The 18,462-nt window shown below is 36.9% G+C and overlaps 1 protein-coding gene across 2 annotated transcripts in view; it reads right to left on the bottom strand.

The window, feature by feature from the left end:
• The window catches only part of LOC150102042 (zinc finger CCHC domain-containing protein 8-like), a 183,861-nt gene extending 165,639 nt beyond the window's left edge, over positions 1-18,222 (bottom strand). For both annotated transcript variants that reach the window (XM_090400361.1, XM_090400360.1), the window contains exon 1: positions 17,859-18,222. In XM_090400361.1, coding sequence (XP_090256487.1) covers positions 17,859-17,932 — 74 coding nt within the window. In that variant the 5' untranslated portion in view covers positions 17,933-18,222. The remainder of the gene's footprint in view (positions 1-17,858) is intronic.
• Between the last annotated feature and the right edge of the window lie 240 nt (positions 18,223-18,462).

Genomic DNA, 18,462 nt, shown 5'->3' with positions numbered 1-18,462 from the left:
CCAGTTAATGGATAAAATTAAAACAGTTTTTGCGGCCCTTCCCAGGGAGACTGTAGCATCAGCTTGTTCGAGGTTCCGAAGCAGAATTGAAGCTGTGATCGATGCTAATGGTGGTTATTTTGAGTAAATCTTGTTGATAGTATTGTAATTAACTCTGCCTGTAATGTTTTTTTGTCAATTCATTAAATTTAATAGATACAAAGAAGATTTTCTTTTTCCTTACGAAACTGTCAAATTTATCCCGAACACCCTGTATATCTGTATGTGACATATATACATCATGTTAGCAGGATCATATAATTGTTTACATACAAATAATACTCTTTGAAATTGTGCCTAATTGAATTTATACATCATGATACCTATGCCAAATTTACAGCATTCAAAAAATCCTATCAAATGGTAATACTTTTGTAAAAATTGGAAATGTTGCAAACTGAAAACATAAATTTTTCAATACAAATCAGATAAATTCTGACTGAACAAATGAGATGATAAATTTTAATAGATTCTAAATACCATATTTTCATTGAAGTTCTAACAGGTGTAGAATTATTGCTATCAGAGTCATTTTGCAAATAAAAATGATCTGATTAAAATCTAAATTGAATACATGAACATATTCAGTTTAGAAGTATCAAATTTTATCCCATTCAGCTAGAGCAGTATTACTGCTATATATAATTTGAAATAATTTGAATATAATTATCTGATATATTACTTCCTTAGAACAAATGGGTCTGAATAAAAGAAAAACTGAGATGGTCTGACAAATTTTTGATATATTACAGAAATAAGTTACACAGATATCGACGGATGATATAAAGCTAATAGCTGCTTAATTATTTTGAGCAAAATGCATATACAGCTATACCCAAAAATTGTGTAATTTTTCACTAATAAATGAAAAGAGTAGGAAAGCAAAGGATTTCTTGTAATATATAATAATGCAAATTCCTTACAATCATTGATAATCCAATCCACCTGAAAAACAATATAAGAAAGGCATATTCAGAACCATTTCCAGACCAAATTATCTCTAAGCACCATATACTTTGACTAGCAAAGAGAATTATTAGTGTATATCTGAACTTCCTTAACTTTCATATAAAGTTCTATATAATAAGTCAAGCAACTTTAGCCATTCTAGAATGACAACCATGTAATATTTGTATTCAGCATGAAAATAGAAATTTTACTTCATTTTCACATCAGAATCATATCTCTGTAATATAATATACAGAAAGAGATTTCATGAGTCCTATGCACAAAACATGATGCAGGTCTGGTTGGCCAAGTGATTAGCATATCCGCTTGCCAACCAAAAAGGCTGCAGCTTCGAATCCCGCCGTGGGTATGGATGTTTGTGATTGTCTGTGAAAATACTAGGTCATGGTGGACAGTAGATGCCGTTTGTGTATATGATGGAGTTCACTGTAGTTAGTGAATTGAGTGGTGGAGACGGAGAGTTGTAGAGCAGGTGCCCTCCCTTGATGAGTCTTTGGACTCCTTGGAGGTGTCACATAATAATAAAAATAATGTCTTCAAGAGCGCTGTAAGGTAGATGAATACAAGATGGGATATTTAGTGAGATGTTGCAATAGGCTTGGGAAAGTAGGAAATGTTTAGCAAAAATTAACTGTAAAGCAAGTGTGAAGACTGTGATCATTGTGGGAGATTTCAATTATGGTAATAATAGGAAACAACACATGGTAATAAAAGAACTGCATTCATTCTTGAGAGACAGTTATCTTAAGAGATAAACTGAATTTGAAATATTAAGAGCCTATGCAGCATGTGGTGGAGAGAGAACTTGAGTAAGCATTTTGGATTTGATTTGGTGTAGCAACAGGGAATGTGATGTAATTAGAATGTAATACTTATCCATTGCTGATGAGAGTAGGATCAATATTACATCCCAATAGGCATGCAGCAGTTTCAGGATAAAAGGATTTACATGAAATCACAATGCAGGTGATTATAAGGTCCAGAAGCCAGCTTGGACAATACATGAATGGAAGAACTTAAAGGAAGATTGTTCAGAAGTGTATTGCAGCTGATGAAGAAAAATTTCTTAATAGAATTGACAAATTGTACACCTCAAGTGAGAAGGATAAACAGATTTGAAATGAAATGAATGATCAGGGAAATCAAAGACAGTAATTACAAAGGAATGTGGGATATGAGAAAGGCAATAAAGAGAGGTGAAGAGCATTTTATGAGGAATATAAAGCTCAGTTAAAAAAGTAACCAATATAGTAAGAAAGGAGATAACAGAATATGCAAGGAAACTTGCATTATGGTTCATGAAAAATCCCAAGAAGATCTTTCATCATTATGGACAGTAGAAGAATGAACTTCCAATGAAGAAGATCAAGTGAATATCTACAACGATTACCTTTATCAGAGCATTTCATTCTGGTGAAACAGAACCGATCTCTAGAGTGAGGCAAATGCACTGTTCCATTTACTTCCAATTCCTAATGAAGGAATTGGAAGTAAATGGAATGGTGCATTCACCTTACTCTGGATATCCACAAGGTGAGCTGAATGAGATGTTATCACATATTTTAAGGTAATGTACTAAGGAATTGATAATGCTAATAACCTTGTTATTCACTGAAAGTTCCTCTGTTTGGAAGAATCCCTAATGAATGAAAAAAAGATAAGACACAGCAATTGAATAAGGGTAACAGTATCAAACTATACAGTGCTCTGCATATTCTGTAGTTTGTTAAGATTTTGGGAAAAAACAAAGGTTTGTATAAAGAATGTTATGTTTCTGAAAACTTAGTAATGATTTATAAACTAAAATAAGCAGATAATAGGTGAGGTTCTTTACGAAGATTAATTATAGATTTTGTGAATAGCTGCAAATGGATTTCAGGAAGATATGGGTATGGTAAGTAGGAATGTTGTTGATACAGAAGGATTTGAACAGACTAGAAATGTGAACAAATGAGTGGTGATGCCATGTGTAATATAATATACATCCTGCCTCAAAAAAAGGAAGGGTATGTATTATATTACTGGGACTACTAGAGGAAGTGGAAGAGAAAAGTGACTCTGAGGTTAAAGCCGATATGAAGTTCAGAGGTCACCCTGCACAGGTAGAAACAACCCAGAAGATGGCTGCAAACACGAGGACATTGATCAGCATGCATGAGGCTTATATAAGGACATGATCAGACTATATCCAAACCTCTGCATTCAAATATTTCATGATAAAAAATTAAACAAAAATGATATCAGAAATGTGAGATGGCTTATGAGGTTAGAACTGTGAGCATATAATCTTCAGAGGAAACAGAAGGGTGATAGGAGATTGACTGAGACATACAAGCTATTGAGAGGTATTTACCAGATAGATGCTGCAGAGATTTTTCAAATGATGAGAAGACAGAAGTGACCTCTGGACACTGCAAAATGAAATAATGAGCAAGGAAATGATAAATAGGTTTTTTGCATGGAACATGGTAGGTTTATGAAATGTAATGGCTGAAGAGAGGGGGGAGGGACAGCAAATGAGTTCAAAACTGGCATGATAAACTTCATGGTAAATAAAATGGACCTACATGATGAGCTTCTTGAATACATGGAGGTCTTCTTAAAAATTAATATTCTGCCTACATTTATTTTTTTTTTAATATAGGGTCATTCCTCTCCTATATTAAAAACACACAACATGTAAACAAAATCAAAGACATTACACTGGAAAAAGATGATTTATTAAGAGTCTGCTTTACGTTTGGGAGCCATATTGAAGGGTATAAAGTCGCACAAAAACACAAACACAAAGTGAGAGAGCGGATGTAAACAAAGCACGCAGTACCCAAAGAGTGTATGCTGGGACCCAAGCGACGCCACTTCTCTCAAACAAACGGCGTGTAACGGTGTATTCTTCCGCCGTGCTCACAAACAAGTTTGCCCACAATGTTTGAATTTTACGTCATGCTGCTTCAAGTCGAAATTCATTTTTTAAATTATTTATGGGATTACCGCCGTAAAGTCGAAACGACACATGTCGAGGAGGACGACGTAGGCCGAGAACCCCCTGTATATAAAATAATAAGCCTTTTTATGTCACTTTTTTGAAACATTTTGAAACTCAGGGGCTACCCTGAGTGTCGAGTCATCAGAATTCAAGGTAAACCATCCTACTAGTCCAGAACTCGGGGGGGGGGGGGCAAACCCCCCTTTCAAGTCTTCAGAATTTCAAGGAGAACCGGCCTACCAGTCTGGAACTCTGGGTGTTGGGCACCGTAGGCACCAGGAGGGGCGACTCCCTTTTGAAGACTTGACACTCAGGGGCTACCCTAGGTACCAGGGGGTGGATCCCCCCCCCCTTCGAGTCTTCAAAATTCGAATCATCAGAATTCAAGGAGAACCGGTCTACCAGTCTGGAACTCCTTGAATTCTGATTACTCGAATTTTGAAGACTCAAAAGGGGGTTCCACCCCCTGGCACCTAGGGTATCCCCTGAGTGTCGTCTTCAAAAGGGGGTCGCCCCTCCTGGTGCCTATGGTGCAACCCCCCCCCCCTTTCGAGCCATCAGAATTCAAGGAGAACCAGCCTACCAGTCCAGAACTTGGGTGGTTGGGTGCCATAGATGGCAAGGGAGCTATAACCCCCTTTTGAGTCTTCAAAATTCAAGAACCAGTCTACCAGTCCGGTACGCTCATACTCTCGGGGGGCTGGGTGCCGTAGGAGCTGGGGGGGACAGAGCCCCCTTTTGAAGACTCGACACTCAGGGTAGCCTCTGAGTGTTGAGTCTTCAAAATTCAAGGAGATCCGCCTAACAGTCTGGAACACAGGGGGTGGGGCACTGTAGTATATACATAAACTCCTACCACTACCAACACTAGGTGTCATTATCACACTAAAAAACAGGGCTTTGAAGATTTGTTCCAAGGAACAATGCACACAAAAATGGATTAAAAGTTATCAGTAATACCTTCCTAAAATATTGCTATAGCCAAAATATTATCAACAAAATTCTTCACAAGATCTCACTTAAAAACAAAAATAAACTAGACTACAATAAAACTGTAACCATTCCATACATTAAACAGATATCAGATAAAATAAACAGAATACTACAGAAATACAACCTTAAAGCCACCTTTAAACTTCCTGCAAAATTACAGAACTTACTCAATTCATCCAATGATCCACTCCCTCTGCCGGCCCACCCTGAAATATACCATATTCATTGCACTTGTAATTTGTCCTATATAGGGGAAACAGGATGCACAATTCCTATCAGAAAGAAGGAACACATACAGCACATGAAATATAATAACTATTGTAAAGCTGGCCTTTCTGATCATGCCCTAAACACTTTACATAGAATTGACTGGAAAAGCACCTGTTGTTTACATCACACCAAAACATGGTATGAACGTAAATTTAAGGAGGCCTGTGACATTCTTATCAACCACCTTAATCTTAACAATAATGATGGTCTAAAAATCCCAAGAATATGGAAGGCTCATATTCTACCCACTTAACCTTTCTCCCTAAGAGTTAATTATGTAATCCAGGATCTTAAACCTAATATAACAATTGTCATATTAAATCAGGACATCTTTACTGTAATAAAACAATGCATATGAAAGTTTCTCTGATGTACTCTTAAATAGAATATAGCTTTGATGTAGTTATTTTATTTCATTTATTTATTTTATTTTCACTAGAATAACTGTTGATTAAATCACTGTCTCTTTAGCATACTGTGTGAAATGTAATATAGCTTGTTTCTGTATATATATATTATTATTATGGGCAACTCCAAAGAGTCCTTAGACTATCGAGGGAGGCCGTAAACATCATATCAAGAAACAACTATTCGGCATTCGCACAGTATCTATCATACTTTGCTTCAAACTCATTTACAGTCATGGCACCCACAACAATATATATATGTGTGTGTATGTATACTCCAGATGATGACCTTCATATGAAGGTCGAAACATCTGGAAATTAAAATAATTATTTCTAACAAGGTTGTAGAGTCCATAATTTGTCTAAAATGAATGCTGATTACCATGTAACACTAGGAAAGGATAATATTCTGCCTAAATGGTTCGAAATCAGTTACATTATTAACATCACCATCAGACCTCCATGGAGTCAAAAGACTCAATGCAAGAGGTTCCAATGTTACACACACAACCCATCAAACCATGCCTCAAATGCATTCATCAACTCAGCTCATGCTCTCAAGTAATATATTCTGATCATTCACTACTTTCAATCTAGAAAATCTACTCTTCACCTTCTCTTTATCCAACATTCCTTATATAGCTTCTTGTTTTCTCCATTCTATAAAATACTTTTTCCACATTAATTTATAATAATCCCTTACTTATCCCCCACCCCTCCATCCTATTCACCATATCTCTTTTAAAAGTTTAATACAACTTGCATATCCCTCTCAGGCTAAGGCAGTTTGAGAGAAGCTATAATAATTTTTCATTCAAACATGAATAATTATAAAGGTATTTATTTTTTAACATTTGTATTATAATAAATATACATACATACATACAGTAGAAACAAAAGTGATGAAACTGAAATTATCAATAATAAAAAAAAGTCTAATGAGATGAATAAAATTTAATGATGGGTTCTGACCACATGTTTTGAACTATTTGGATTTAAACTTTTAATGCTAACAGTTCAAACCACTTAGCTGGTACATGAGGAGAGACATTTTTTTTTAAACTTGTTTCAATTTTAGATTTTTTAGTTATTGAAAAATTAGTTACAGAATTTTCACTTATCTGTAACAACAACAAAAAAGGTAATCCATTTAGCTTGTACAAAAGAAAATGCAGAGAGGAACGATAGTGTGTGTGTTACACAGGCATGATAATAATGAGCTGAGCAGAAGAGCAGTAATAATGAATAGCATAATAGCCAGAATGTGTCAGAAGAGAGCATTGGAATATGTGGATGCTTGGAAGACATTTGAGGACAGAAAGGAACTGTATGCGAGAGACCGCTTGCATTTGAATGAGGAAGGACATAGGCATCTGGAGGGATTGCTGTATTCTGAACGAGTTAGTGCATCAATGCAGGAAAACTAGAATTTCCAGGGAGGATTGTAGCAGGATTGGCCTCTTGTGGGAAAGGATACTTGAGGGAAGGGGACGACATCAGGTAACACTGAGTCCAGTGGAGTCTGCAGGAGATAATGATAGATATAGAAGCGGTGACATTTTAATGCTTTATACTAATGCCACGCGTATCTGGAATAAAGGAGATGAATTGGTGGTGTTCATTGCATCAGGATGTAGTAATAAGGGAATGGAATTTCTGGAATTCTTGAGGGACAGATGTCTTACGCAACATGCAATAGAGGGCACAAGAAGTTCAAGAGTTTTTGATTTGGTCATAGCATCAGAAGAGCTGATAATAACTGGGATGACATCCCCCCCCCCTGTTGGAGAGCGTGACCATGTGGTTTTGACTTGGAAGATGAATAGACATGCAGGAGTATCAAAGAAAAGGGAACATATGTGGAATTATAAGGCAGGTGATTATAATAGTAAATTTAGTTTAATCCTTTATCCAAGTGTGAGTAAACAAAGTTTGCACCTGAAAGTATCTTCAGGACTGCAGTAAGGTGGTACAACACCCAGGCAACTCGTTGCAAAGGTGGAGCAAGCTAACATCACTCCTATCTCAGAATCTCCCATAATGCAAAACACATCTCCTTGCGGATAAGTATAATGTTATGCATTAAGGGAAGGGCCACTACCCAGACTAGTTTCAACCTTTATTGAGGTCTCTTCAGTGGGAGCCAGGTCCAAGTGGAGATACCAGGTAGAAGCATTAGCAAGGTCATCTCTACCTATAGGAGTTGCCAAACGGTGTGCCACCTTTTTATTAAATTATTCTGGATTTAGAGAAAGATGTTGAAAGTTTATTTTTCACTTGGTTAGACTATAATAAATTTAGTTTACTCCTTTATCCAAGTGTAAGCAAACAACGTTTGTGCCTGAAAGTATCTTCAGGACTGGGATAAGGTGGTACAACACCGTTTGGCAACTTCTATAGGTAGAGATGACCTTGCTAATGCTTCTGCCTGGTATCTCCACTTGGGCCTGGCTCCCACTGAAGAGACCTCAATAAAGGTCGAAACTAGTCTGGGTAGTGGCCCTTCCCTTAATGCATAACATTATACATATCCGCAAGGAGATGTGTTTTGCATTATGGGAGATACTGAGATAGGAGTGATGTTAGCTTGCTCCACCTTTGCAACGAGTTGCCCGGTGTTGTACCATACCCCAGTCCTGAAGTTAAGATACTTTCAGGTGCAAACTTTGTTTGCTTTATTTATAAGTCCTTTATTGAACTCCAAAAGATCCTTTGTTTATCCCATTGTGATCAACACTACTGATGATTACTGACCAGCAGCATTCTTAAATAGTTGCCTAGAACACAATGATATATGTGACCAAGTATTTTGCATATATGCTGTGTAAGGGATGTTCACGTTTATCTGCATAATTCAATCGATACAAAATGAATAACAGAAAAAATTCACGTACAAAGAATATTTAATAGTATAATTTTCGCCTGTGTGTCACAGGCATCTTCATATTAAAACTTTGAGTAGTTTTAATATGTCTTCTTCTTCAAACACAGAAGAAATAATGTGCATTACTATCCCTTATGTACAAGGCATCAGTGAACGTACAGCAAAAGTTTTTAAACCACTGAATGGTTTTTGTTGCCTTTCAACCGTTAAGAAAAATCTCCACCTTTCTCACTTCTACTAAGGACAAGTTTCCACATCTTAATCATCCAGGTGTCTAGCAGATTCCGTGCTCCTGTAGATTATCTTATTTCGGACAAATGGGAAGATCTGCATCTATTCAGAGAAGAACACCAATCTTATATTGAATACTTTAAACCTGAAAAGTCTGGACTTGCAGAACATGCCATCTTCACTAGACACAGAGTTCACTGGAGAAAGATAAGAGTTCTTCACAAAAGTCAGTTTCTCATGGAACACCTTTATAGAGAAACATGTGAAACTCTACTTCATTCTCCTAACTTAAACAGATCCGACGGCTTCCGTCTATCCCGTTTATGGGAGATGGTACTTTACAAATCAGCTAATCTTTCCTAACTTTTTATTCTATTGATTTTCATTTAATTAATTAATTTTTTTTTTATTATTATTTTTTTTATTTTTATTTTTAGGAAAGTTATTGAACTTTTTAGTTATCTTACACCAGCTACTTAGGTGGTGCTTTTTGGAATTGTCAGTTATTCTTTAATTTGAGCTTAATGTACTGAAGATGCCTGTGAGACACAGGTGAAAATTATACTATTAAATAATTTTTGTACGCGAGTATTTTCCGTTATTAATTTTGTATCGATATGTCTACTCACAGTATACCTCTTTTAAAGCATAATTCAATGGCTGGTATGTCATCATCATCATCAAATTAATGCCATGTACTCTCAAGGCATGTACAGGATATGATAGTACTACATGAAAAATTTACATCATTACTAACTTCCTATCTACAATTTTCCTCCAAATCAGCCTGTTACTTGTCAAAACTCCAACATTATCAGATCTAATATTTCTATCGTCTAAGGCACTCCGTACCGTATCAATCCACCTATATTTTGGTCTTCCTCTGGGTCGTTTTCCTGCCAACTTGGCAGAGAACACTTGTTTTGCTAATCTTTCCTCGCCCATTCTATTTAAGTAACCATACCACCTGAGTTTAGATCTGCTAATGCATTCCTGGATGCTGACAATGTCAAGTTCTTTCCTAATACTCTCGTTTTTAATATGATATTGATGCCATTTGTTCACGCCTCTAATCTTTCTCAGGACTCTCATATCTGCAGTCTCTAGTCTTTGGTCAAGTGTTTTACTTCTGACCCAACTCTCAGTTCCATAAGTTAAAACTGGTTTGAACACCGTCTTGTATACAGCTAATATAGAGTTCCGACTAATTTCTCTCTTATTCCATATGAATTTATTCAGTTGACTTCCTACCAGCTTTGTTGATTCTGTTGTCTATTTCCATATTTAATTTACCATCTTCACTAAAAATCGTGCCTAAGTAGCTGAAATGTTTTACTTATTCCATAGGTTCTCCATTCACAACACAGTTGACATTTTCAACGATTCTGCCTATTTTCATTGTCTTTGTCTTTTTATTGCTGACCTTCATACCATATCTATTACATCATTTATTCAATTTAGTCAGAGAATCTTGCGGACTTGTAACGGATTTATTTAGAAACATCGTCCACATAAAGAAAAGAGGTGACATTAACATCACCAATTTTGATATCAGGTTTAATACCACTTTCCTTCATAATGTGATCATATAGATAATGAATAACAGAGGGGATAATGTATATTCTTGTCTCACACCAGATTTAACATTAAACCATCTTCCTGTACTTCCTTCAATTCTAACTGCTGACTTACAACTCAAATAAAGACTAAGTATTGCTTGATATAATGAACAATTGACACCATATAACTGTAGCGTTTGAATAGCTTCTCTCTTGGCATCTTGTCATGTCTTTTCCAGATCAACAAAACTTCAATAGAGATCTTTGTTATATTCCCATGCTTTCTCAACTATTTGTTGTAAAATGAAGATCTGATCCTGACAGCTTCTATTTGACCAGAATCCAGCTTGTTCTTCACCAAGCTTTTCTTCCACAATTCTTCTCAATCATTTCTCAAGTATACTTGCATATATCTTACCAGGTATACTCAGTAGGGAAATACCTCTGTAATTCTCACATTCAGTTTTATTTCCCTTTTTATATATGGGTACTATGAGAGTTCTACTCCAATCGTCTGGAATTCGTCCCTCTGTCCATGCCTTCTGAACTATGCAGTGCAGCCACTGTAAGACTTTTATACCACCATACTTCAGCATTTCTGGTCAAATATCATCTACTCCTGCTGCCTTTCCACATTTCAAGCCTTTGATTGCTTTTTCTACTTCAAGTATGGATATGTATTCCTGACTGCATGCCAGGTCAGTGCTTTTTATCACTGTGCTGTCATTACTGCTTGTTTCATTTAGCAAATTTTCAAAGTAATTACTCCATACTTCAAGGATATCTTTTTCTCCCGTTTTCATGTCACCTTTATCATCTCTAACTCCTTTTACAGCACTCTAACCTAACCTTCTTCAACAACCTCCAGAATATCTTACCACCTTCTTGATATTTATTTTCTATGTTCTTACCAAAGTCCTCCCATGACTTTTGTTTAGCTAGTTTTGCACAGTGTTTCGCTTTCTTACATTTGTCTCTGTATTCTCTAAGAGCAAAAGCTGACTTATTTGACAGGAACTTTTGATATGCTTTCTTCTTTTCTTCCACTGTTTGTTTAACTTCCTTTAACTTCATGGAGCTCTGATTTTTCTATTCTTGCAGACAACCTCACCACATGCCTCTCTGGCTGAATCAATCACAGTTTTCTTCAAGGCTTGCCACTGAATCTCCAAGGTTTGGTTCCTGTTCTCAAACTCTTTGATTTTTTCTTCAATAATCTTTGTGTATTTTAGTCTACAGTTCACATCTGAGAGCTGCTCAACTTTTATTCGCTTTAAAACTTTCTTACATGTCATTCTTTTCGATATGAAATTCAATTTTATCCTGCTCAAGACTAAATAGTGATCACTTCCAATTTCAAATCCTCTGTACACTCTAGTGTCCTGCACCAGGGAGAAAACATCACTATCAACAATAACATAGTCAACAAGACTTTTCTTATTGCTTGCCTCTTCTCTCCATGTGAATTTGTGCACATTTTTATGTTGGAACATGGTGTTAGTAATAACCATGTCCATGTACTGAGCAGAAATCCAAAAGGGTATTTGCCATTATTATTAGCTTTGCTCTTTTCTTCAAATTTTCCCAAAATATTTTTGTATGTCTGACAATCACTTCCTACTCTGCTATTTAGATCCACAACAAGGACCAACTTTTCCTTTTTCATTGTGTCAGTAGCGCTCTCTAGAGCCTAAAAAAAATTCCTCCACTTCTACCTTAATAAAACCTTCTGTGGGACCATAGGTACAAATAAGTCTCATTGTTCTGTTCCCCATTCAGATATTTGCCCAAATCACTCTACTTGACACCGTCTGCCATTCAAGAAGATGAGCCTCGCATTTTGTGTTGAATACTATGGCTACTCCTTCTTTTCCTTGATTGTCATTGCCTGAATATAACATTTTGTATTTATTGCTAAGAAAGATCTCAGCAGTTTTTGTCTTTTTTGTTTCAGTCACCTCTATTATGTCAATCTGGTACTTATCTAATTCCTTTGCTAGCTCCATTTCTTTGCCATTCAGGCTTCTTATGTTGATAGTACCGATCTTTAACTCTGGTGATGTTGAGTTGGGGTGTGTTTTCCGATTTGTTCCAGTAACTGACTTTTCGCTGTTCGCCCTGGTTCACTGGCGAAAACAACGGGGGCCTTGTTCAACCGGGCGACGCCACAGCCGGCATGAAATTTTGTCATGTTGTACCATCATTTTGTAGTTTGGTTTAACCAATAGGAATACAATTTGGTTGGCTAAATCCCAAATTGCCAGCCCATCCTTGTTCGTTCAGTATCCAAGTAGATACCCAACAGGGTGCCCCACGAGAAGGTGAGGATTGGACATTAGGTCAGAAGCCCTGGTCGGTTCTCTGCATTTCTTTAAAGGCTATGTGGAGGGCTCCTCTAAGTTATACAGCTTTGACCCTTAAGCACCCCTGGCTGGTATGTGTATTACCCTATTCAATTTTGCATCATCAGCAAACAACTGAATATTATTCCTTTCAAATTATTTCCTATGCCATTTATGTAAAATTGAATAGTAGTGATCCTGTAACAGAGCCTTGTGATACACCTATTCACTTGATTTGTTCTGGATTCTGCTACTCCATATACTACTTCTTGGTATCTGTCCATCAGCCATATATACATGTGGGATGGTTCATCAAAAAATAAATGTTTCTTTAGTACTTTTATTGAATAGCCATTTTGAGGAACTGTTAAATAGGATTTGAAATCATCCGTTTCTTTTAATTTCATCATTTTAGAGGATATTTAAAATACTATTTTTTAAGGTTTTGATGATCCCTAATTTTTGTTGAGAGTGATAGAATGAGCTTGCTTGTAGGTACTTGCCTGTGTGGGTTTCTTTCCTGTGGACTTCTAATGATAATCCTCCAGTCTTACTCCACTGATATCTATCCCACATCCTGGAAATTGGCCTATATTCAACCCATTTCCAAAAAGGGCGACAAGTCACTACTGTCCAACTACCTCCCCATCTGACTCACCTCAGTCCTGTATAAAGTAATGAAAAAAAAATCATCAATTCCCAACTCCTACACTACGTTGAAGCTACCTGTCTAATAAACGACCACAAGAATGGATTCCATCACTGCCAATCAACAGGAGATCTGCTCATATATGTCACCCATCTCTGGTCAAATGCCATGGAGAAGTTTGAATCTCAAGTGCTTGGACTTTATATTTCCAAGGCATTTGACTGGATCTAACACAAGGGCTTACTAAGCAAGCTGCCATCGTTTGGTCTATCTCAAGACCAGAGAGAAAGCTGGCAATCCAATTACAGAGAATTGGATTGTCAGCTTTCTCTCTGGATGCTCACTATGTGTGGTGGTGGATGGCTCCTTATCCTCTCACCATTCAACTAATGCTGGGGGTTCCTCAAGGTTCTGTCCTCTCACCAACCCTCTTCCTACTATATATCAGTGACCTACTTCAGCTTACCTCCAACCCAATACACAGTTTTGCAGATGACAGCACCTTGCACTCCTCCCTTTCTTTTGATAAACCTTACTCCACACAACTCACCTCAACCTACAGATTCATCAACCACCACTGCCCTTAATTCAGACCCCCAAGCCATCCTCCAATGGGGTTCAGATAACTTTGTCAATTTCAATGCAAATAAAACCCAGTACTGTCTCATCTCTCATAAAAAAAGAACCAGTTTCTCCTAGTATTATTTTTGACAATACCCAAATTTCCAGACAATCTGAGATTTCTCTTCTTGGAATTACCCTGACATCAAGCCTCATAAACACATAACAACCACTGCATCGTCATCCTCAGCTTCTAAAAAACTAGAATTTCTCTTTCACTCAAAACGTTACTTCACCCCTGAACAGCTATTAACTTATGCAAATCACAAATCCGCCCAACCATCGAATACTGTGCCCACATATGGGATGTGGCCCCCAAAAGCTCCCTCAAATTGCTTGACTCCATACAGAGGAGAGCAATCAGCCTTATTAATGACCCATCTCTTACCAACTCACTCCCCCCACTTTCACACAGATGACTAGTCTCTGCACTATGTGTCTTCTAGAAATATTTCCATGGAAAATGTTTATCCGAAATAGCATCAATAATTCCCCCCACTTAGTACTAAGCTCATTGGAACACATGCAGCTGCTGCTGCTCAGCATCCCTACACAGTGCACCTTGAAACTCACAGAACCAGTTTCTTCTCCTCCTCCTTCGTCCCTGCAACCGCTATACTATGGAACAGTCTTCCCCTTGATGTGTTCCCTAGGGAATACAATCTACACTCACTCAAATCTAATGTGAACAAGTACCTTCTTTCCCAACCCATACAAGGTACAATAGGTTGATCTACTAACCTCTCATATACGGGCTCAACATAAAAAAAAATAATAATAAATAAAAGTGATGTTTTTGTTGATAAGGATGTCTAGAAATGGTGATTTTCTGTCCTTTTCTGATGTGAATTTGATTTTTCAGATGGTGATTATTCAGGAAATGTACAAAATCTTCAAGGTTTTTGTGGGTAAGTTTCCAAATAATAATGATGTCATAGATAGAAACAATAGAAAAATACAGACCAAGTGGAAAGAACCTCTAGAACAAATGATGAAAAACAATCCAAAGAGTCGAAGAAACAGAGACAGACTGATAAAATGATGGGCCGAAACCGAATCTAAATTCATGAAAGGAGGAAGATAATACAGAATTATCAAAACTTTTCTGCACTGAAACTGTTATATAGTCTTTTGCCATTGCAACCACAAGAACAATTCCTAAGGAAACTGGATAAAGAATGGATGAATTATATTACAATTCAGGGAAATGAGGGGAGAGTCAGGGGGAAACACAGCATATGGAGAGTGGATGTTGTAAGTAGTAGTGAATGTATGTATGGGAATGATCAGCATAGGAAGTGAATGAACTGGGATGTGAGGGGAAGAGTTGAAAATGGAGATATATATATATATATATATATATATACACACATATATAGGGTAAGCAGTGATAAAGGTGTTCGTGCAGTTAGCCTAGTGGCTTTGCGCCTCGCAACCATATGCCTGGGGAAGGAGTGTCCTAGGCTCGATTCCCGTCGAAGACGTGAGGAGATGAAGGATCTTCCTCAGCCATAGCCAAGTTAGCCGGTCTTGGGAGCGGGCAGTAGGGTTTTTTCCGCCAGTTTATCTGGTGTCTTTCATCCTGCAAGCAGGCAAACCGGCCCCGTGAACACACAGGGATACAGCCAAGAATACCTTGAGGCATAGGAGTGACCATTCTATCCTCGTATTTCGGTTACGAAATCCAAGCATGCTTGGAAAGTTGTGGGCCTTAAAGCCATCGGGATAGATAGATAGATAGTGATAAAGGTGACTGGACAGGGCAGGTGTGGCAAGAAATCACAACCTACGTATAGCTTGGGTAGGATTGGATATTGACCTAAAACTCAACTCCTGTGTTTATATTCATATGCCAGGAGTATCAGAAAGAAGGAAGATGAAACTCTTTCACTGATCGAGTTTATTCATCCCAAAACTGTTGGAATAAGTGAAATATCGTTAAATGAGAATATCTTGATGAGAATAGAAATGCAAGAGTACTGTGTTTCATGGCGGTAGAAAAAACAAGAGAGGATGAGTGCTGATGATGATAGCACGGGAATTATGACCACATAAGGTAGACATGCAAGAGGAATATAGTGACAATGGTTTTGAGATAGTGAAGTGAAGGCTCACAGTAAGAGATATTTAGTTAGATTTTGTTAAGCCAGGGAATGGGCTTGTACATTAAATGTTACTTATGCATTTCATCACCACTTTCCCCGTGGCGATGAAATGTATAAGTAACTTTGGTTTGTGAATAATGGAGGAGTGATCATTATGAGTGGAATGAAGAAAGTGTTTGGGAATAAGGAAAATCAATTTCTTGAGTTCTTGAGAGACAACTATCTTAGGCAGTATGTAGAGAAGGGAATGCAAGGAACAAGAGTTTTATATCTGATGATTTCAGCAGAGGATGTGATTCTGAGTGGGATTTTGCACTTCCCTCCAGTTGGAGAGAGGGGTCATAAAGTGATCACCTGGGTTGTGGCTAGCCATATGAAGCTTTTTCTGAGGAAAGGATATGTGTGAAATTATAAGGCTGGTGATTATGCAAGCTTAAGAAGACAGCTTGGGGCTAGCATGGAATGAGGAGTTGAGTGGAAAAGAAACGTCAATTAGAAACTGACAAAGTGATAGTTAACAGCATCAATATGTGAATGTATTCCAAAAGTCAAAAGGCTGAATAAAGTGCGTGTCAAATATATGAATGGGGGAAATAAGCATGAAATCTGGAAAAAGAGCTACTTTTGAGGCACATCAAAATGAATAACAGTAATAATCAGCTGCACAAAGAGTATTAAGAGTAGGAGCAGGCCAGGCAAGTGACTCAGTTGGTAAGGACAGCCAAAGTGTAGTACAAGTAGAAATTAGTATATCAGGCCAAGAAAAAGTCTAGCAAATTTTTTTGATATGTGGCAAATAGAAAGAAAATTACTACAGCAAGTTGATGTTAATGGGTGAAAGTGGTAGATTGGTAACTGCTGTAGAGAACATAGTTGAGGTATTCAATGAGCAGTTCATCAAGTTGTTTCATCCTGAGTTCATATGAAATCAGAAGAAGCTCAAGTGAAGAGGGTGAAATGAGAGAAGACTTAGGAGAGTGGGCAAGAGCTAAATGAGGAGTTGAAAGCTAGATGTGAATAAGGCATAGGACTTTATGACATATCACCAGGGCATTTAAGGCATTTATGCATCTACTGAGAAATGATCATTTAAAAATGTTAGGGAGAAAACCAGGGTCTGCAAGTGCTAGATCTGATGGTAATGTCAGATTATTTGTCAACAAGTAAGGTGACCACCTTACTTCTAATTAGGGAATGATCATGCAGTCCACCGAAAGTGCTGAGAAGATGAAATTTTCAGTCAAGAAGCAATTACAATGTGGAACTACAGAAATGCTTTAAGAACACACGCAATTTACAGACAAAAATTACTAGTTGTGGTGGTAGTGGAGGTGGGCGGTGATGGAGATGATTCGTAGTAGAGGTTCGGTGTAGTGGTTGGACAGTTGTAGGTGTCCTCCCGCGATGAGTCTTCGGACTCCTTGGAGGTATCAGGAATAATAATAATAATAATGCTGATTATTACAAACTATTACGTATGAAAAAACATGCATACATTGCAAAATAAGAAATAACGCTCTTTCCAATTAAGACTAGGAGAAAGGGAGAGGCTAGCCATTCTAATAAGGTGCACTCATATATTCATTATATTGCCATTTCACAGGACTCATATGTATCTTACGATGAATTTCATAAAATTCATCGTAAGATACATATATTATACCCCGATGAATCCTAGAAAGTATATGATAAAAGTTGTATATGATTCTAATTTAATGTACTTTGACATGAGCAACATTACAATACAATACTAGGCTCGTAATGAATAAATAAATATTTTAAATACGACTGAAAAGGATATTTCCTTCCTTCCGTGGATGGCATTCATTAAACAAATTCTTTGTTTCGGAAACTTTGGAATTATGAACGACAGACATATTTTTTCAAAATATTCGCTTACTGTAATTACGCCTTCCAATTATAAAATGATATGACTACCGGCATAAGGAAAATAACTTAACCTTGAAGTATAACAATTTTTGTATAATTTTCTTAAAGCACTCTTACTAAAAAGTGTGACGAGTTTTGTCAAAATCAAGTTTATCACCACATATACCAATGAACCACTGAGAATTCAAATATATACATATATTTTAAATAATCACAATTAATTCAACTATAGTTCCAAGTTTGAACGCAAGCAAAATTTCAAACACTTTTTGCTATAAGCCTAACTAATTTGTTTTTCTGCGGTTTTCATCAATGTACAAGAACCCTCGAACTAGAGTTTAGTGATTGAAAGTTTTCCTAATTTACAAGTATTTAGACTAATAAATATTTTTTCAAAAATTTACTGCCATTGAAATGCAAAAAACAGCAATCTTTATTTATCATAGATGACTTTGTATTTTTTAATTGATCATTACAATAAAACACCCACATTGTGATATTGCATGAACTCCTAGAG

The sequence above is a fragment of the Typopeltis vanoorti genome, chromosome 11 (assembly GCF_054136105.1).
Source record: "Typopeltis vanoorti isolate ZY-2024b chromosome 11, IOZ_Tvanoo_1.0, whole genome shotgun sequence".
Lineage (NCBI taxonomy): Eukaryota > Metazoa > Arthropoda > Arachnida > Uropygi > Thelyphonidae > Typopeltis > Typopeltis vanoorti.
This window is presented reverse-complemented; position numbering and strand designations above follow the sequence as displayed.